At 50.2% G+C, this 21,300-nt stretch overlaps 1 protein-coding gene across 2 annotated transcripts in view; it reads right to left on the bottom strand.

Annotated features, from left to right (window-relative positions):
* ECPAS (Ecm29 proteasome adaptor and scaffold) overlaps positions 1-21,300 on the bottom strand; it is a 3,148,361-nt gene that overhangs the window by 1,561,564 nt on the left and 1,565,497 nt on the right. For both annotated transcript variants that reach the window (XM_069630810.1, XM_069630809.1), the window contains exon 25: positions 16,243-16,388. In XM_069630810.1, coding sequence (XP_069486911.1) covers positions 16,243-16,388 — 146 coding nt within the window. The remainder of the gene's footprint in view (positions 1-16,242; positions 16,389-21,300) is intronic.

Below are 21,300 nucleotides of genomic sequence, written 5' to 3'. Positions count from 1 at the left end.
TGTATGGACCAGGCGCAGCATAATATCCTCCATGCGCGATGCCAGCACTCTCGCATATATTTTAGTGTCCGTGTTCAGGAGCGATATAGGCCTATATGATTTGCATACTGTGGGGTCCCTCCCTCCCTTGGGGAATACTGCTATATGTGCTTTGGAGAATGACGGAGGTGCTATGCCCTTTTCCCGTACAGTAGTAAAGAGACTAGCTAGGTGTGGGGATAGGATGTCTCTGAATTGTTTGTAAAATCGCATAACGTACCCGTCCTCTCCTGGCGCCCCCCCCCACCCCCAGTGGAAGCCTCTTTATGGCCCCTTGTACCTCCTCTGGGGTTATGCCCGCATCCATACTGGTTTGTTCTGCCTCCGTTAGTCGGGACAGGCCTGCATCTGCTATATTTTCCCTCATTTCCCTATCCCGCTGGGCCCCCTTCGAAGTGTATAGAGTTTCATAGTATTTGGCAAATTGGTTTGATTATTTCTTTAGATGCTCTGATCAGTCCCCCCCCCCTTCCTTTTGAAGGCCCTCCACCCATCTATCCGCTCTCTGCGCACGTAGTCTAGTGGCAATCATCCTGTCAGCTTTATCCCCCTTTTCATAGAATTTTTGTTTTAGGATATCAACTTTCTGATTACATCCCCATTTCTCAGTCTTTTCAACTCCTCCCGTTTTTCTTTAAGAGTTGATAGGTGCTCTTTATGGTATGATCCCTGGGAGTGCAACTTCCTCTACAAATTTGTAATTTTCCCTCTCAATCTATCTTCAATTAATTTACGTTCCCTTGTCTGTCTAGCTCCTTCCCTTATGAGGTGGCCTCTCCACACCGCCTTACCTGCTTCCCATACCGTGGTCAGGTCTACTTCTCCATTGTTATTAATTTGGAAATACTCCTCTATTGCTTCCCTCAAAACCTGAGCATAAAGCTTGTCCAGCCATAAGGAATCATTGCACCTCCATTTGGTATTTCTGTGGCCTATCCCCTCAATCTCTAGGTTTGCTATGACCATATCATGGTCCGAAAACCCCCCACCACGCGAATCACAGTGTCCTGCACCCTGGCTCTATGTTCATTATTGACCAATAAGTAATCAATTCGTGTGAAGGTGTCGTGAACCTCTGATTTAAATGTGTATCCTCTTTCCCCAGGGTTACACGCTCTCTAGATATCGACCAAGCCCTCCTCACATAGGGTAGCTGCAAACGTACTGCTTTCCCCCCCGATGGGTTCTTTTGATTTGGACCTTTGTCTGCTGCCTATCCATTAGAGGGTCAGCCCAGGTACTGAAGTCACCTCCTACCACCACCAGGATCTCTTAATTCCCTCCCAACGATGATAGGACCACCTCATTGAAGGGCCCCTGCCCTTGATTGGGCGCATATACCCCCGCCAGAGTAAATTGTGTTGCTTCCCATTCTCCCCAGAGTAGTCAGTCTACCCTCTAGAGACCGTCCCGCCATCATATTTTCCAACCTTAGTCGTTTGCTTAAAAGTATGCCCACTCCTCCCTTTTTTTGGGTCCCGAAGCCCAAAACGTTTGTCCCACTCCTCTGTCCCTCAGTGGTTTCTCCTCCCCCGCTTTAAGTCTGGTCTCCTGGATGAAGAGGACATCCAGTTCCGCTTTTACAAATTCCCTAATCGCTAAGGACCTTTTGGTTGGGGAATTAAGTCCTTTAACATTCAAGGTGCCTATCCTTAATACCGCCCCCCCCCCCTTTGGTCCGCCTATTTTGCCATTCCTATGACGGTTCCCATTGTATCCTGTTGCTTTCTTTACTTCCCCCCCGAAGACGCATTAACCTTATGTTCTTTCGAGCTGATCCGATTGTGTCCCTCTATCACCCTCCCATCCCCCCCCCTACTGCCCCAACAACAAAAAACTGAGTTAACCATATCAACTGAACCACAGCCATTACTGGCTGTACTGAGTCCATACTTGGAGACGCCCTCCCAAACTTAAGGGCCACCAGGGTTTATTAGCCGTCTTCATATGCGGTAGCACCAATTTACCTTGCCTACCCATCACAAGTTCTTATCATGTCTTCCCTCCTCCTTTCGCGTTTCTTTTCAAAAGTACTTAATACTAAGTCCCACAACTCACCCATGGTCATACATATGTATGACCATGCATGAAATATTTCATGGTGGTTTCGCTGGAGACACCGGGTTTGGCTTGAAATATTTCCTCCCCATTTTGGCCCTTTGCTGGCGTGGGGCCCTTCTTTGTTCTTCCGCCTGCAAGCTAGTAGATTCTTGTGGTCCTACAGGACCTCGCATGACTTACTTCTCTCAGCCCCTTGAGGACCCGGTTGGCCTCCTCCAGCGTGGTGGTCCTGTAGTCCTCCCCTCGAAACTCTAAAATAAGGTTGAATGGGTAGACCCATCTTTATCTGACTTTCTGTTCTGTGAGCCATATGGTGAGTGGTCTACATGCCCTTCTCCTAGCCAGAGTCAGGCTCGAGAGGTCCTGAAATATCTTGAGTTTCGAGCCTTGATAGTCAATGTCCTGTTTCGGTCTGGCCTTCATCAGAATTTCTGATTTCTCTTTGTAACTCAGGAATTTGACTACAATTGAGTGCAGGCCCTTTTCAAATGCTCTGCCTCCTCTGTGAGCTCTTTCGATTGTTACTAACTTTCCTTCTTCATCCTCAAACAGGAGATTGATAATGTCCTGGACCTTTCGCTCAACCTGTTGCAGGGTCTCCCCATCCTTTTCTGCCAGACCCAGGATCCGTAGGTTCGATCTGCGCTCCCTGTTCTCTGTGTCGTCCATTTTCAATGCGATTTCTTCCTCTCGCAGTTCATTGTCCGTCATTCTTGCAATTAGTTTCATTTATGTTAGGTCCACATTGGCCTGATTGTTCTCAAGATTTTCAACCTTGCCTTCAATACATTCCAATTTCCCCCTTATTTCAGATATGGATATCTGTATGTCTGACCGCAGCGCCTTGATTTCCGCCAGGATCCCAACTATGTCTTCCTTCGTGACTGCCATGCTCATCTCTGTTGATTCCGCTAGTTGAGTTTTAAGGGCCACTGGAGGTCCTCTTCTGTATTGCTGCAGTTTGTGTAGGCCCCCTTCCCCGTGTGGGCTTAACATGTATTTGTCTCTCCCCTGCTGCAATCTACCACTGCTGGACTGGGTGGTTCCTCAGGGATTGCTCACCTCTGTTCAGTCTGTTATTCTCTCCGGTGCAGTGTTGTCCCAGTGACGATGGACCGGGTTTGGCTCCCCCACCAGTCCTATTTATAATCACTTTGGCGCACTGGTACCCCTAGCCGTCTCACTGTGCACCTGCCTGGTGTTAGTCCGGATCCCATCTCCTCCTCAATGACTCTCCCCTGGGTCCCACCCTTTGTATTCCTCTGGCTCTATGATGGCTGGTGTTTTGTTTTCATGCCCCTCACACCTTAGTCTCTGCCATAGCTCATCTCGTAGCGTCACACATGTCCTTCACTTCTGGGGTTCTCTTTCCTTCTACTGTTCAGGTCTGCTTACTGCCTTTCGAGGATGTCTGTAAATACCTTTTTACCTCTGGCGTTGCCTGCCTAACCCCTTCTCTAACTCCTTGTCCTGTATTTTCTTGCTTAGCTGCCAGTCTGCCTTGGCTTTCTTCCTTTCATCCCAACCCCTATTTCATTCGGGTCATGCAGTCACTTGCCCCCTCTCTCCGACGTCCCCCGTGCTCCGGATATTCCCGATCAGTTTCTGGGCAGTCTACTCTGCCCTGTCTAATGGGCCCCACTCGTCATGTTTTCCCCAGTGTCGCTGCTTCAGCCGAGTACGCAGAGCCCAACCTCTTATCCCCACTCCTTACCGCTCGCCTGTTCTGCTCTCTGCCAAACTTGTCTCTTTGCTCGTTTCGCCTCTCCCTCGCGGATCTCTCCTGTTTGATGATCCTGCCACTGGATCGCTTTGCAGGCTGGAGGGCTGCGGCTTTACTCCACCGCGCGGTTCACACTGTCTGCCCTTCCCCCGTGTTACACTTCCATTGTCCTTGGGGGTGCCTGTGCTCGAGTATGGGCTGCTCCACTGTCTGTTACTCTTCCTTTTTACTTCTATTTCAGTGCAGGTAGCTTTATTAGCTCGCTGGTTCGTTCTTGGCCGCAATGGTGGTCCAGCCTCCTCAGTCTACAGCAGCGCCCGATTCCGTGCACTACCTCGTCGGCTTTGCTGTTGCTTTCCGACACGAGCCTGCTTTCCTCCACCGGGCTTACTCCTTCTCCCGGCGGACTGCGCGCGGCGATCGCTGCTTTCCCACTTGCTTCTCCGGCGTCGGGGAGGCCCCTCTGTTGGCTCTGTCCTGCTCCCTCTTGTCCACAGTACCCTTCCACCGGCGTGCTGTCGAGCTGCTACTGGTGGGCTGCTCTCAATACGACCCCGATTCCGGGTTTGTTATAATAGCCCGCAATTTTCAGGCCGCCCAGTGGGGCATGGGTGCTTTCCTGGATCTTCTCTTTACGGCGCCTCATTTTCTTTTCACCTGAAGTATTCTCAACTCCACACTGTTCCAGAAGGTGTTCCTTATATTTTTATTCTATTCGGAGGTTGCAAGAAGCTCTAAATCATCTCTTTAGTCCCCGATGAGTGCGGAGCAGCGCCTCAGGCAGCCATTGCCTTCTGCGTCCCCTGGTGGCCTCCCCCATTATAGTATTTTTAAGTGCCATCAGCAGTCCACCTGCAGGTCTACCTTTGGCTTTTTGAAGTGCTGGTTGGGAAAAAACTGTAAAGCCTTCAATATCAATCGGGTTGACTAGCCACATTTCTTGCAGCATCACAAAGTCTCCTTTACTAAACAGGTAATCCCTCATTTTTCTGGAGTTGAATATATTCGGACCATCTGTCTAAATGGACAGAGAGCCCACCCCCAGGTTCCGAAGGACTCGAGTCAAAATTTCCGGCAAAAGTGAAAGAGTATTTGCCTGGGATATCTCTCCACTATTCTCTACCCCGCTCTTATATATATATCTTTCCCACCAGACCCACAGTCCTCCCCTGTTCTTGAGCTTCACCTGGTTGAAAGTTGCTTTTGATGTTCGTTAGTGAGCTAGTAACCAACAGCCCCTTAAGCTCTTTAGTTGCTCTCAATATAGCATCTTGGCCCTCTCGTGTTGCAAGGCCAATCTCTGCCATTTGGGAATTCTTGCTGTCTGAGAATCGCACATATTCAATGTCTTTAGAGCTAAGAAGATATAGATTTGGAACTTTTTTCAAGCTTGACAGTATTTCACTTCTGCAGAGTGACTTTACTTTCTAATGGTTTGAATTTGCAGTGTGCCAAATTTTTGGCATTACAAAAATTGACCGTTCTTCATCTTTTGTCAATTCTTGATCTGCCATATGAACTGAGTTTTCCCTCACAGTGACGGGCAACGCAGGAGTACTTCAACATTTATTGATTTTCCTACTCCATTCCTGGTCATATCGATCATGCAGAGTTTCCCTTAGCCCAGACTCACTTCCTCTTGCCCTGATTTCTTTGTTGAGCAATTCAGGAAGATGGGTGCGAGTTTCATTGCCTCCCTTCCTGTTGGATTTACTGTATCAATAGGATCACTGCATTGGGATCTCCTTTGCCCTTTGTTTATCACAAATATTGGGACTAGGGGGATTTCTCAGCCTTCTGCTGTCCATTCACAATTGGTGCCACTAGGTTTTCTTGTTTCTTTGTCGCTCATACTAGCCCCATTCTCCGTTAGGTTCTTCATCCGTTAGTAATCTAACATCCACACTTACGATTCTGACTCCCTCTTGTTCCGAGATTTCATGTACCTTCTTCGCATTTTGATTTTGCTCTGTCTTACGCTGACCTTCTTTTGGGACATTTGCTTTGGTGTCCTTACTGATAATAGATGTAGAGTTCAGATAATATACACCCCGGGGGTTCCTTACTGAGGATGAGTTGCAGAGCGCTTTCACAAAGGAATTTGTTTCCGTTTTCTTGTGTTTTACACATTTTTGCTTCTTCGTTTTTTTCCCCTCCTCTCTGGGTGGGATGGATTCTTTATTCCATCTCCTCCTACTAGCCTCTTTCTTCCTCAATCGCCTCCTATTTTTGGAGAGGCGATGCCCAGTCTGTATGTTAGTTTGTTCAATTGCGCCAGAGTCTCCACGGGGTAACTCTTCCAGCTGTGGGGTAGTAATGCTTCCCTGGCATGACTCCTCTACCACATTAGCCAGTCATCTAAACTCCTCCAGAACTGAGTCTGATAGTGGAGCGTCATCAAAGGGAGATTTTGATTCCTCGAGCCCATCTCCCTTTACCTGACCCACTTTCCCTTGGGAGCCTATATTTAGTTGTTTCATGATGTCCTGCATGAGAGCGTTGTTAGAGACTTCCTCTTTCCTTTTAGTTGAAAGTGATAATTGGACAGCTGACAAGTCCAAACCTTGTTTGGTGAATTCCAATTGGACGTCCTTCAAAATGGGAGTCAGTGTGGAGTTTATGGCATTATTACAACCCACCAAGGATGAGTTAAAACTTACTATTTCTGGTGTTTATTCCAACAGAACCCCAGCCTGTGATTGAACCTCTGCTCTTAACAGTTCAAGAACAGACACCAGAGAGTTTAGGAAAAAGTTAAGCGCAGACAAGGTCACTTCATTTAACTGAGGCCCAGCATGAGCAGTGCAATTTTTCTGCGAAGCATTGCGCTCAACTTATTCATCCAGGGTCCCCCCAACTGCTAATGGGGGTACTAAGGAACAATTCTCTGTTCCTGCCTCAGTGGCAGAGTCACTCAATCTTCCTATTTCCAGAGATGCTTCCATTAGGGGTGCAAGATCATAATGTTCCCATTTACAATTCCTCCTTCCCTAGGCTGGGTTCTGGGATCTTGGGAAGCAATCAGTACGTCATCATTGTTTACGCTCCTACTTCTCTTTTTTACAAAATGGTCATCTATTTTCATTTGGATCGGTTTTGTTGTCACAGTGTATTCCAGCCTGCGTTTCCACGAATGCCTAATAGCCTGTTGTTCCTGAGACAGGCCTAGTCCAGCCTCCAGAGTTTGGGGCACTGGCTGAGCATGCACTTGGGCCTGGATGGCTTGCCTGCAGACCGGTGAGGGACAATTCCCTACCGCATCAGAGACCGAAGTGATAGATAGTTCTTCAACTGCAGGAGCCATGAGAACCGGCTCTTCCCACTCTGGAATCCTGATGTCATCCTGAAGCAAAGTACTGCAGAGTTTCATTCTTCTTGGGGTTCCAAATAGGTGGTAGGAGGAATAAATGAGAGAAAAGATTTGAAGGCAGACCACCCGTTTGAAGTTGCCTTCCACTTGGCAGATATTTTCTACTTTGCTGCTGTTTCTTCCCTCCTCCGAACACCACTACAAGCAGGGGGTAAGCAGGTGAAAGCTAGAACCCTTTCTAATGCGCAGGATATGCAAATGGGGGAGATCCCACCTGCTCCGGTCCATCCCCTTAGTATTTCTTCCTTTCCTGCTGTATCGGTAGCTGTTAGGCAGAAACCTGTGCAGTTCCCTTAGGAACCACTGCAAAAGGCTTAGAACTACAGTTGTTGGCAGTAAACCCAATTGGTAGTAGTCTGTACCACCCAGATTTACCTGGTAGCTGTGGCTGAGCAGCCAGACTTCTCTCAAGATGAGTTAGGCAGTATATAGAGTATACACAATAGGTACAGAGATACAGTAGCACAAGCAAACACTGACCAGAGCTTTGGCGTAAAAGTATATAATTACTTATTTAAAGACACACTTGTAAATTACACTAGCACAAAAAGAGGTAGGTAAATTCAACACACAGTCAATATTACATATATACAACCCTGATTACGTATTAGACAAGTATTAGTGAGAAACGCCACATTTTCAGACAGAGGTGAGCGCTTAACCTAAAATGGCACTCTAATAAGTTATAGAAAAAGGGAGGGAGGGGGCGTAGCCAGCACACATGCTGTAAGGACAGGCTCCCGTGGAGCTCCGTTCCGAGATCCTTGCAAATTGAGGTAATATCGCTATAACTGGTCTGCAAACTTGAAAAACCGAATAACATCGAAGGGGAACCGATTACCGACACTCGACCCTGTTCCTGGGGCGAACCGGGGCCGGGAAGGCTGAAAACGCGAAGCTGAACGCTGAGCCCCTGGGACCCACAAGATGGCGGCTCCCACTGCGGAATAAGAACAAAGCTACGGAGGCCTTAATTACCTTGCGGAGCGCGCCAACAAAGGAGACTCTCCCACACCGAAGCCGACGGGGCAGGCCACTCGTTCCCCAGCTGCGGAGAAACCACAGGGACTGAAATTCGAGCCCAGCGATACCGGCGCCGAAGGCACTCTGGGGAGCCGTCGCCACGGGAGGAACGAGGGCCGGAGTGACGCACTCGTGGTGCAGTCGAGCGGAGCAGATGGGAAGATCGTAGAAACACCGGGCGCAGTGTCCCAACATATAACACAGTAAGTGAGGCTGAAAAGAACCGGGGACACCCCCCCGACCCCCACATGGCCAACCAATAAGCGGGGGTGGCCAACTCGACTCACGGATGCGCTACCCTCAGCCCAAAGACACGAAAACCATAACGCAAACCAAGAGCCGCAGGGAAGGCCTGCATAGCTTGCGGAACCGGACAACGGGGATGTCTCCCCCCAAAAATAAACCAAAATTGGTAACGATGGATTCCTAGATAGAGGAGGTAAAATCGGACATACAGCTCATGCGTCAGGACACCCAAAACTTAACTGAAAGGGTCACGGCCATAGAAACTACCCTGCAAGACGACGTGGAGAGTACCAAAGATCTAAAGATAAAAGTCCAAGACTTGAAACAAAAAGTGGTAAGGCTGGAGGCACGCTCCAAGGATGCCGAGGGTCGAGCCCGCCGAAATAACATTCGTATACAGACCCGACAGAATTTATCGAAACATTGCTACAACAGGAAATTGGTCCAGGAAACCTCACCCAGGGGTTCTCCGTTGAAAGAGCCCACAGATCTCTCCAGAAACGCCCCCCACCCGGCTCACATCCGCGCTCAATCATTGCCAAAATTTTAAACTTTCGCGACCGGGAAACTATATTGCGGTACTCCAGAGAAGGTGGAGAGATCAAGAGGAAAGACTCGACAATAGTCATGTACCCAGATTATACCCCCACAGTGCAACGAGCAAGGAATTCCTTCATCCCAATAAAAGCACAATTACGAAAGCTCAACCTAAAATACATGTTGCTCTACCCGTTGCGCCTCAAAATTCTGTACAAAGGAAGAGCGATATTTCTGGAGACCCCAGCCGCAGCAAACATGTGGCTCGAACATAATAACCTGGCTGATGGCAAGGAGGAACCACCACGGTCAGACTTGGGCTGACTACGCACCCGCCATGGCAAGAGCAGCAAAGCGATTCCCCCACTCAAATACAGACAGCAGACAATTATACTACAATTGAGTCCTACTCTGATGTAAGCCAGATCGGATAGGAGCTCGGAGGACCACACAAAATAAAAGAAAGGCGACCCACCCCACCGGAATCTGTGCAGGCAATCAGCCAACACACTACCTGATCCGGAAGGCCAGGAGTGGCCTAGAAGACTCGGGACCCCCTGAGCGGTGCAAGTTGAGTTACTGAAGTTAAAAAGTCTCCAACAGGTGTAACAGGTGGTGCCGGGGGGGACGGACACGGAGGGAAGAGGCCAAAAAGGAGTGAGCGCACGGAAGAGGTTGACGGTTGCTGAACTGAAGCAGCGGAAATCCTATTAACCCACCATGGCAACTAGAATAAAAATAATGACTTGGAACGTGAGGGGCTTGGGAACTTACCTACGCCGGAACAGAATCAAGTCGTACTTGAACAGAAAGTGAGTGCAAATAGCACTGTTGCAGGAGACATATTGTACTGCAGACTCTCTGGCAAAATTAGGCGAGCATTGGGGAGGACAAGGAATTGGAACCACCTACTCCAAATATGCCAGAGGAGTATACACCTGGATTCACCCCCAACTCCCATTCCATTTTATTGAGTCCGAGATAGATCCGGAGGGCAGGTTTGCGATACTGTGGGGCCGACTAGAACAGGAAGAGGTATGTATAGTGAACTCCTATCTTCCCAACACTAATATTCTGGCACATCTGAACTCAATGTATCCCATAATCGCCCCATACAGGCACGGCATCTTTTTTTGGGCAGGGGACTTCAACTGTGTACGAGATCCCAACCTTGACAGGTCCCAGCCCCACCCAAAAGGTCCCTCAGCAGCCACGGTAGCCCTATCCCTAATAATAGACTGACTAGATCTTGCTGACACATGGAGGGAGCAGCACCCCAAAGCCCGAGGATACTCATACTTCTCCTCCCCACATGACCTTCATACGAGGTTAGATTACGTTTTCATTAGCAAAGAACACCTGTCACAAATAGACAGTGCACAATACCTAGGGAGAACCATCTCAGACCACTCGCCACTTCTAGTCAATTGGAACCACGCTGGCCCTAGACCCCCTATCCCTATGTGGAGAATGCCGATTGACGCCCTGGGTGATCTGGCATTCAGGGAGGAGCTGCACGACTTTATAGATAACTTTATAGAGGTAAATACCGGAAGTGTCGACCACATGAGCACGATGTGGGAGGCCCTCAAAGTAGTGATAAGGGGGGAAACTATAACAAAAGCAGCAGGTATCAGAAAACAGCTGCGAGGCTAACTAGGCCAGTGGGAGCAAGAGATTGAGCAATTTGAGGCCACCCCGGTGAACACTCACCAGAGAGAGAGGACACCCTCAAAGCACTTAGAGTTAAATGCACATCGGCATGGGACAGACTAGCTAAATTTGACTACACCACCAAGACTAACATAGCACACACAGAAGCCGACAGGCCGAGTAGAATGCTGGCCTGGCTGTGCAAGAAAGAACACCCCAGGCACACAATCGCCAAGATACAGGATGCAGGGGGCAATGAATTCCAAACACAACAAGGCATAAATGACGCCTTCAAGCATTTTTATGAACACCTATACTCCCATGAAGACTAAGTTCCCCGAGACCAAATCAAAGATACATTGGAGGAAATAGGACTCCCCAGACTAACCCCTGAACAGACTGAGGCCCTAGATGCAGACATCACGACCGAAGATATAACAGAGGCGATTAAATCGCTGGCCAACTGCAAGACCCCTGGGACCGATGGGGTACCCGCTGAGTTTTATAAAGCGTACGAGACCTCCTCAACACCTTTATTACATGAGGTTTTTCAAGAAGCATATGAGAGAGGGATATTGCCCGACAGCATGAGAGAGACCCTTTTGATCCTGATCATTAAACCTAACAAACCTGTTGACGAATGCGGCTCTTACCGCCCAATAGCCATGCTCAATTATGATGTGAAAATACTGACAACGATATTAGCAAAGAGGTTAGCTAGAATCATAGGGGCGATCGTGCACATGGATCAGTGTGGCTTCATACCGAGCCAGAACACGACCATGAATTTACGTAGATTACAACAGGTTATAAACCAAACTGAGGCAGCATGGAGGCATGTGCACTGTTATCCCTTGATGCCATTAAGGCGTTCGATTCTATATATTGGGAATGGCTCGTAGTGGTTCTAAAAGTTTTCGGCTTTGGCCCAGGGTTCATTAGGTGGATCAAAATACTTTACACAAAACCCAGGGCTAGGGTAAAAACGGGAAAGTATGTATCCGAGGTCTGGGACATATGCAGGGGCACTAGGCAGGGATGTCCACTATTCCCCATGCTTTATGTGCTAGGACTGGAACCTATTGCCATCTATTTACGGAAACAATTCTTCGATGCTGGGATACGCCTGGGGGGAGTGGACCACATCATCTCACTTTATGCAGACGATGTGCTGCTATTTGTTACGGACCCACACAATAACGTGCCCACAATGCTAGACAACTTTGCGAAGGTCTCAGGCATACAATTTAGCAGGGCGAAGTCCTGCCTCTTCCCTCTAGCTGGCCTCAAGAGCAAGAATATTGTAGAACTTCATTCTGTGGGGATACAGTGAGAGATCACCTCGTTTAAATACCTGGGAATACACATAATGCACACCCCCGCACTGATGCACGAACACAACACGAAATCAGCAATCCCTGTTTTAAGAAAATCCATGAACTTCTGGCCAAAACTTCCCCTGTCTAAGATGGGCAGAGCCTCAATAATTAAAATGATTGTCCTCCCTAGGTTCCAAAATGTACATTACTACATCAATGCTTCCTTTTTTCTCCTGCTAGAAGTGATACTCCGTGATTTCCTATGGGGGAAAGGAAGACGCAAGATAGCACTCACCACCTTGGTCCTGCCGCATAGCCAGGGGGGAATTCAACTCCCAAACTTCGAGAAATATTATTTGGCAGCGCAACTCAGTTTTGTGACCAAGTGGCTGGCAGACAACACCACATCTGAGACGCCCCTGCTACAACCCTTGGTATCCCCGATCCATCTGAAGGAACTTATTTGGGCCCCCAGCCACCTGATGCGAAATGCTGCCCTAGGGCGAAAAGTATGGCACAGAGCAGAGGCACTCGCCCACGCAAAGCATCACTACTCCCCAGACATACCAATGATCTCGGACCTATGCAGATCCGACATGGACCTGCAACACCTCAGACGCTGGGAAGAAAAAGGGATATATACGTGGGGAGACCTATACGACGATGGCACCTTTAAGGAATTTGAAACACTACAGGCGGAAGCCGGAATCCACACGGGCCAGTTTCTGTGGTATCAAAGGATACGGAATACAGCACGAAACAAATGGACAACATGGCCGGAGGAACCGGAATCAAACCCTCTGATCACACTATTGTACAGCTTGGGAGAGGGATGGAGACCAGTGTCCCAGATCTATGGCCACTTGAGTGACACCCCCCAACCCACGAAGTGCCGATCTGAAAAGAAGATGGGAAACGGACATGGGCCGGGAAATGGCTGATGGAGAATGGGAGAGGGCTCTAGCGTACCTTAAAGCAGTCTCCAGAAACCACAGATTTAGACAAATACAACTGAACCTGTTATACCGAACATATTTAACCCCATCCAGGCTGGCGAAATTCAATAAATCACCACACTCTGTCTGCACCTGGTGCGGAGAGAATAAGGCGGACTTGATTCACATGTTCTGGTCGTGCACCAAAACACAGTCCCTGTGGGCCACCGTACAGCTGACAAGCGAAAAAAAGCAGGGTTGACTAGGTACAAGTGGACCCCGGACGAATGTCTTCTGGGAACGTACCCCAGGCCGGCCAAACTTAAACACCTGGCCCAATTAATGGACATCATGTGCATACTGGCAATAAGGACAATTGCAATGTCCTGGAAAAAAACCGCAGGACCCCAACAAAAGGTATGGCACAGATAATTGGAACATTGGGTACAAGCTGAAACAAAGGCATGGGAAGACAGTGTTGCCAGGTCCACGGACGCCTCAAGCATGACCCTAACGGCCTGGAAAGAACTCACAGGATCCTTGTTTCCCCCTTCGGATGACAAGCCCCCATGAAAAAGAACAAACCTATGGAAAACAGATTCACAACCAACATCACAGGACCCCGAGAGCAACTAGCCACAACTTCACTGGGTCCTTACAAGCTCAAGTCCCCTATCCCCCCCTGCCCCCAGCTTGCCCAACCCCCTCTGAAACGACAGACTGCCCTGCCAGGATGGAAGGAGCACTTGGAGACAGTTAAAGTTGAATTGTTAAATGTTAATGTTTTATTACGAAATGTTTATTATCCTCTAATTATGGACATATTTTATGTCATGCAAATGTTAAAATGATAAATGCCAATAAATAAATGTAAAAATACATAGAAAAAGGGAGGGAAAAGGAGTTATGAAAGCACACAATTTCAATACTTTTCAAAGAACCACAGTGAGGCAGGTTAGGCAAAGTCTACTGGAGAGCAAGGAAGTTCAAATGCCAGGCCCACTCTTAAGAGAGAGCAAGCGAAATGTGTCCAGGATCACACAGTGGGGTTATACCCAAAGAGTCTTTGTAGATAGTTCACAAAAGATTGAGATCAAGTCAGGAAAAGTTAGTTAACAGGCCCTAGGCTAACCCAGGTTAGAAAGTCGAGGATTTACTGTCACCCGGAACGATCTGTCGCAAAGGAAGCCAGGCAGGACACTACCTGAAATGGGGAGAACGCTCCAGCGGGGGCAGTTGTTCCTGGCAGCGGGTGCAAGTCAGTGTTTCGTCCAGAGGAAGAGGAGGTCTCGACGTGGAGGAAAGATGAAGGTCGTTGCACTGCCAGGGAAGAAACCAGCTGTGGAGTTTTCCGGTTAAAAGGTACTATACTTTTCTTTGCGGTAGTGGTAAACCGTGGTATTCCGGTTGCCGGGGTGCTTGGCACAGGCAAGGCGGCCATGAGATGATCCAGGAAGGCGAAAAGACGGGCACACTGGTTATCCCCGCCAGTCAAAGGAAGAAGACTCTCCGGACTGGAGATCTCCTCTGTCATCGGGAAAAGTGGTGAGATGGTTCAGAAGGGCTCCACCGGTGGTGTCGTCGTTGCAGGTCGGCTCGGCTTCTCCCTCCTCGGATTCTTTAGGTCCTGTGGCAACTTCTCAAGTTCCAGTCCCCAAAGCCCTGCTTTTATGCAGAAAACCCCCATTCATCGGTCCTAGTTGTCACTCAAACATGCTAAGTGGTGAGCTGGGCGGCTCACCACTTGGCCAATCTCACCAGAGTGCGACTTGAGTTGCCAAGGCAACTCAGTCCAGGGTGCCTAAACCCCCTCCCACATCCCCTGTGGTACCCAGACAGAGTGGCACCACTTTTGGAGGCTTCTGTGGAGAAGCCCGCCAAAAAGTGGAACAAAGGGCTCGACTTGTGTTGGAGTCACAGAAGCGAACACAAACGCCATTTTGGAACCGAGTTTCGGCAAAAATTACCAACCGGTGAATTTATGTTAATTTAATAAACCGGCGGTATGTTCGAGGCTATTTTAAAAAGTGGTAGCCTCGAACAATGGGAAAATCCCATAGGAATATATTTGCGGTCGAATATAAAAAGTAGTATCCACTGCCACCAGCCAAAACTCGGTCGGGGGGGGACTGGACAGTGCCCCCTCGAACAACAGACCCCGGGGCAATCGAATTGCCCCGACCAGTACGTCCACAATATGATGGTTTGTACTGGTTCTGTTCACAATTTAAGACTAGTAAAGCCAATGGTGACTTTACATGCCCTGGGAGACAGTAGTCAGTCCCAGGGTATGGAATCTATGTTGGAGGGTGCTGTGTAACCCACATACCAAAAACACATGAAGCCCTATGGGGTAAAGGACCCCATAGCCCATAAAACACATACAAAGTCAAAGGAACACCTCAAATCATGTCCAAGAGTGGGAGAAAAAGAGTCTCACTCTAAGCAGGAGAAAAAAATAAACCCCAAAAATCCAGCAAAGCTGCTGGGGGACTCACTATGTTTGGGAAATTAGCCTTTACAGAGAATTCTCCCTAACAGTAGCACACACTAAGTGTGGTACAATTTGCTTCAGATTGTTGCCTCTAAATCTGTTAATTCTGCAGCGGATCACAGCCGCGGGATTAAAGGGGATTAGCCCCAACAGTCTCCTGCTCGCTGTCTAAAAGCAGGCTAAATGTGTAAAGCCTCTTTGCCCTTCGAAGAAATCACGTAGCTACTATTGTGATTTGTTCTAAGTCCAATCAGGGCTTATTACACTATCAGCGGGAACCTTCCCCACCAGTCTGTTCACTTGCCGTATTTGCTGTACACATTCAAAGGTTCCAAAACAAAGGAGTAAGCTTACCCGTGCATATCCGCGCCACAGCTACTGCTTGTGAACTTCTAAGAAAGTCACCCCTCGGCTTTTCTGATACTGCTGCTCCAGTAAGTAAAATATAAAAAAGTATTCTCCACGTCACGTTAACAGTATGCTACCCATACCACGTCTGTGTTCTATCGCTTTCATTACTTATTATGAGCACATTACAAAAGGAGCACACATCCAGCAACAATTACCTAATAAGGTGGCAAGAACTCATCTAGATTTACACTACTACTAACCTCTACTCGCTGAAGTAAGGTTAGGCGAAATACCAATTTGAAGGGATGGCTATGAAAGGCAGTTCTTCAGTGTGAGCTCATAGCAAGACAACCCACTACAAAAGCTTTCGGCATCATAGCCTTGAACCTGCTGATGAGCATGAGGGAAAGGCAGAGTTTCACTTAGCAGAATTTATCCTCTCGAACTTGCAACTCCTTTCCAACAAAGATATAATAAAAGACAACATTTACCTTGATTTCTTTGTGGTTGCTGAGCCTCTTCACGACCGACAGCAGCCAGATGCATGCTGCTTGCCTAACATGTGGATTGGAGCTGACAATTTGTTTATGTAAAATAACCTCCAGAACCCATGGCACCACATCATTGACTTTCACATCTAGCACAAAGCAAAAAGAGAACACAATAAAGCATCTGGATAAACACTACAGAGCAAAAGTGTAACTACCATTCTTTCTGAGCATAAGACTAATATCACATTCTGTGCTTCTTAAGCCCTCTTACTATCGCTAATATCAGATAACATAGTTGGGAGCTAGTTCGTATTCTTCAAACGTACAAATTAATTACCTCTCTGGAATGTTGTTTCTGATGGACGTTCCTCGCAAGGATTGCTCATCTATGACATCTATCTCCCAGCACAGCTGCTCTTCAGAAACGTTTCTGCCGCCAGGGGGTACAGCGCTTTAAAACCGCCCCCCAAAGCCTTTAATTGTCCGCGCTGGACATGACATCAAAGCCAGTATATGTAGAGGCACTGCCGCTGTAACCTAAATTCCACCCTTTTTCACTAGTACTCTGGTGCTGAGGCACTTCAAAACTAAAGTATGGAACAAGTTACTTACCTGTAACTGTTGTTCTCCAGCATGGGTCTGGCATGGACTCACATGCTCATGAATATTCCCCGTCGTCAGCCCGGGAATCCTCGGTATAGAAAAAAATCAGTATCCGTTTCGTTTCTGATCTGTCTTTCTCAGTAGTAACCAATCACTGGTCTCTGGGTCATACTGCCCCCAGCCAATGACTGCCCTCTCCCTAAGCCCCGCCCCTGGCAGCCATCCTCAGATTGGGTAGCACGTGAAGTGGCAGTATGACCAAGTGAAGAGCCGCAGAGGGGTAGGCGGGAGGGTTCGCATGTGAATCCATGCCAGACCCATGCTGGAGAACAACAGTTACAGGTAAGTAACTTGTTCCTTCTCCAGCATGGGGTCTGTCATGGATTCACATGCTCATGAATATAAGAATACATAGCAGTATACACATGCACAACTACGGGAGGTGGCAAAAGGCTCAATATCAAGCAATACAACAACTCAACATTAAGTAACTCTTACCACCTCACCAGGCTCACCTTAGGCGAACAGGTTGCGCAGCACTGCCTGGCCGACTCTGGACTCCTCCCTGGAATGCCGGTCGACGCAGTAGAATCTCGTGAAGGTGTGCGTCGACCTCCACGTAGCAGCCCTGCAGATCCTTCCCTTGATTCACAGGTCCAAAGTTCACAAACAGCTGTGATGTCTTCCGAAAACTCTTTGTGCAGTCCACGTAGAACTTCAGCGAGTGCAGAGTCCTCTCAGCCGGCGACGAAGGCAATGGGAAGAAAACTGGCAACACCAAGGGCTCGTTGAGGCGGAAGTCCGACAGCATGAAGGAGGGGTGCGTCCTCAGCACCACCCTCGTGTCGTGAAAAGTCAAGTATGGAGGCTTGCAAGACAGGGCCTGGATCTCTCCCACTCGTCGTGCAGAGGTGATGGCCACGAGGAATGCTGTCTTCCACGACAGAAACTTCAACGGCACTGAATGCATAGGCTCGGATGGGGCCCCCCATGAGCCTAGTTAGCACCACGTTGTGCTCCCACGCCGGGGCAGGGGCCTTCACCGGCGGGAATGATCGGAACAGTCCTTTCATAAATTCCTTTACCAGACGATGAGACCACAAGGACGCCCGTCCTGTAGTTCTGGTGTAACGTGAGACGGCAGCCAGATGTACCTTGATGGAAGCGTGAGATAGGCCAGCCTTGGCCAAAGACAGTAGGTACGGCAATACTTGAGGGGCCGTAATCCGCAGAGGGTTAATCTTCTGTGCACGGCACCAGACAGAGAACCTCTTCCATTTGTGTCCGTAGCACGAGAGTTGAGGATGCCCTGGCCTTTGCAAGAACCTCTCTGCAGTCGGCCGGGATGTCGTATGCTCCAAACTCTAGTGCTGCAGGAGCCAGGCCTGCAAGTTCAGCGACTCTGGTTCGTGATGAAGAATGGCGCCTCCTTCTCTGGAGAGAAGATCTGCGTCCGTCGGCAGCTTGACTGGTGTGGACGCTGACAAGTCCAGAAGGTCCGGGAACCAGATCTGCCTCGGCCACGCCGGTGCGACGAGGATCATCCTGCACCGGGACCTCTTGAGCTGGTTGACGAGCCGGAGTAGCAACGGCGGGAATGCATAAAGGAACAGGCCAGCCCAGGGGAACGAGAAAGCATCGCCCATTCTCCTCGGTTGGGGAAACCTGCTGGCGAACCTCCGGCACTTGGAGTTCGCCGACGTCGCAAAGAGATCAATCTGGGGTTCGCCCCATCGTCGGAAGAGTCAGTCCACTTGATCCTGGCCCAGTTCCCACTCGTGGCACGAGTGCAGCTCCCTGCTGAGTGAGTCGGCGATGGTGTTTTTTATCCCTGCCAGATGAAAGGGTACCAGAAACATCCCTTGGGCAACGGCCCAATGCCACAAATCCTGGGCTTCCTTGGACAGGGCAGGGGATCTGGTTCTGCCCTGCTTCCGAATGTAAAACATCGTGGTGGTGTTGTCAGTGAAGATCCTCACCACCTTGCCCTTGAGGGATGGAAGGAACGACCTGAGGGCCCAGAACACTGCGCGGAGCTCCAAGATGTTGATGTGGAGAGTCTTCTCCTCCGAGCACCAAAGGCCTCTCGCGTGAAGACCCCCGGTGTGCGCTCCCCAACCTTCCAGGGAGGCATCCGTCGTCACCACCACCTGGTGGGCCGGGGCTAGGAAACCTGTTCCAGCTGTCAGATGAGCGCGGACACCCCACCATCGTATCGCCTGACGGAACGCTTCGACGAGCGGGATCCTGTCCTCAAAGCTGCCTGTCGTCTGGATCCAGTGGGCTTCGACGAATTCTTGAAAGGGCCGCATCCGAAGTCTGCAGTGGGGCACCAGATAAATGCAGGAGGACATCATTCCGAAGAGGGACTTGATAGACCTCACTCTGGCCACGTCCGTGGCCAGTAGACGTTGCACCTTTGCCAGAATGGCCCTTATCCTTTCCTCTGACGGTGAGGTCCGCCGCGCCACTGTGTCGAGCTGTGCTCCCAGAAACAGGGCGACTTGCGACGGGACCAGGTGGGATTTTGGAAAGTTGATGGAGAACCCCAGGTCCGTGAGCAGCTGGACGGTCTTCGCAGTGTGTTCCACGGCGAGCTCCCTTGTCCTTGCCCGTATGAGCCAGTCGTCCAGGTAGGGGTAGACGTGGATCTCCTGCAGGCGCAGGTGCGCCGCCACCGGTGCTAGGCACTTGGTGAACACCCTGGGCGCCGATTTTAATCCAAACGGGAGGGCCTTGAACCAGTAGTGCCGCCCTTTGACCACGAACCTGAGGAACTTTCGGTGCCTCTTTAGAATAGGGATGTGGAAGTAAGCATCCTCCAAGTCCAACAACGACAAGAAATCGCCCACCTCCAGCTGTCCCGTGCTGGAGGGTGACCATCCAGAAATTCTGTGCCTTGATGTATTTGTTTAGTCGTCCCAGGTCCAGGATGGGACGCCATCCTTCTGTCTTCTTCTTCACGAGGAAGTATCTTGAGTAAACTCCGGAGCCCCGAAGCCTCTTCGGGACGAGCTCGATGGCACCTTTCCTGAGCATCGCCCGTACTTCCAACAGCAGTTGAGGGACGTGATTTTCCTTCCTGGCCACGGGAGGAATGCAGGGGCACCTCTTCTGGAACTCTAGGGCGTGCCCCAGGGCCAGGGCATCCAACACCCAACGGTCGGTGGAGATGGACTCCCACACGCCGATGAACTTCGTCAGCCGGCCTCCCACCGGGGTGCTTCGGCGGGGGCCCGACCCGACGGTCGGTTCAATCTTGCTTGGAGGCCGCTTTGCCTCCTTGACCACCTTGGCGACGACGGCGGGATCCACCTGACTTGCCGCTTCCCCTGTGAGCCTCCTGCGACGAAGACCTTGCCACTTGACGGTACGTAGAGGAGCTGCTGCCGGCTCCCTTGGAGGCACCCTGTCTGGCTCCGGAGCTCCGAAAGGACGGCCGTCGCTGTTGGAGCACACCCAGTGCACGGGCCGTCTCCGTGTCTGTCTTGATCGCCTGAAGGGATTCACCAACCGCCTTGCCAAAAAGGTTGTTCCCATCGAAGGGCATGTCCAAAACCTTGGTCTGAACGTCCTGGCGGAAATCCGTCGCCTTGAGCCATCCTCGTCGTCTCAGGCAAATGCCGTTGCCCAACTGACGGAAACCAGTGTCAGCGATGTCGGTAGCCACCGTAATGGCGTGGTCCGAGGCAATCTCACCTTCCTGCAAGATTTCCAGGGCCTCAGCCCTCTTGGCATCCGGAAGGAAGTCCAACAGAGGGGCGATCTTGAACCACAACTCCCTGTTGTAGCGAGCTACGATGGCCAGGGCGTTGACCGGCTTGATGGTCGTCGCTGCAGATGAGATGACCCGTCGTCCCATCGCATCCAGCTTCCTACCCTCGCCGTCCGGAGGGGAGGTTGAAGTCGTGGCCGATGCCCCCCCCGCTTTCTTCTTGGCCGCCGCCGAAACGACCGAGTCCGGGGTAGGTTGCACCCTAAGGCACAAGGGGGCAGCGTCGGGGACCCGGTACTTCTTCTCGTACCGGTCCCTCTTCGCAGGAGCCGTGGCAGGGTTCTTGAGGAGGGCGAGCCCCTCATCCCAGATGTCATCAAGAAGCGGTACAGCGTGGACCGTCTTCCTTTTAGCCTTGCGCCGCTGGTAAAGGAACCCCTCCTCCTTTTTTTCCTCGGGGCAGAGCTGGAAGAGCTCGGATGCCCTGGAGATCATTGCATGGAAGGATCCAATCTCGTCGGGCGGGGACGCCCGGGCAGGGGGCGATGGGGGACACGTCCCGTCGTCGCCTCCGTCGTCATCCGTACCCGTCGTAGTCGTGTCCATGCCTGTATCATCCCCGTGGGTAGTGGACCGGGGGGAAGGCAGAGAAGGCCGCAGAGGCGGGAGAGGAGGCCTAGGATGCGTCCTCCTCCTCTTAAGTGGTGGGGCTCCCCGAAGGTCCTGGCTCCGGTTCCTCC

The sequence above is a fragment of the Ambystoma mexicanum genome, chromosome 6q, assembly GCF_040938575.1.
Source record: "Ambystoma mexicanum isolate Mex_15411 chromosome 6q, UKY_AmexF1_1, whole genome shotgun sequence".
In the NCBI taxonomy this organism is placed as follows: domain Eukaryota; kingdom Metazoa; phylum Chordata; class Amphibia; order Caudata; family Ambystomatidae; genus Ambystoma; species Ambystoma mexicanum.
This window is presented reverse-complemented; position numbering and strand designations above follow the sequence as displayed.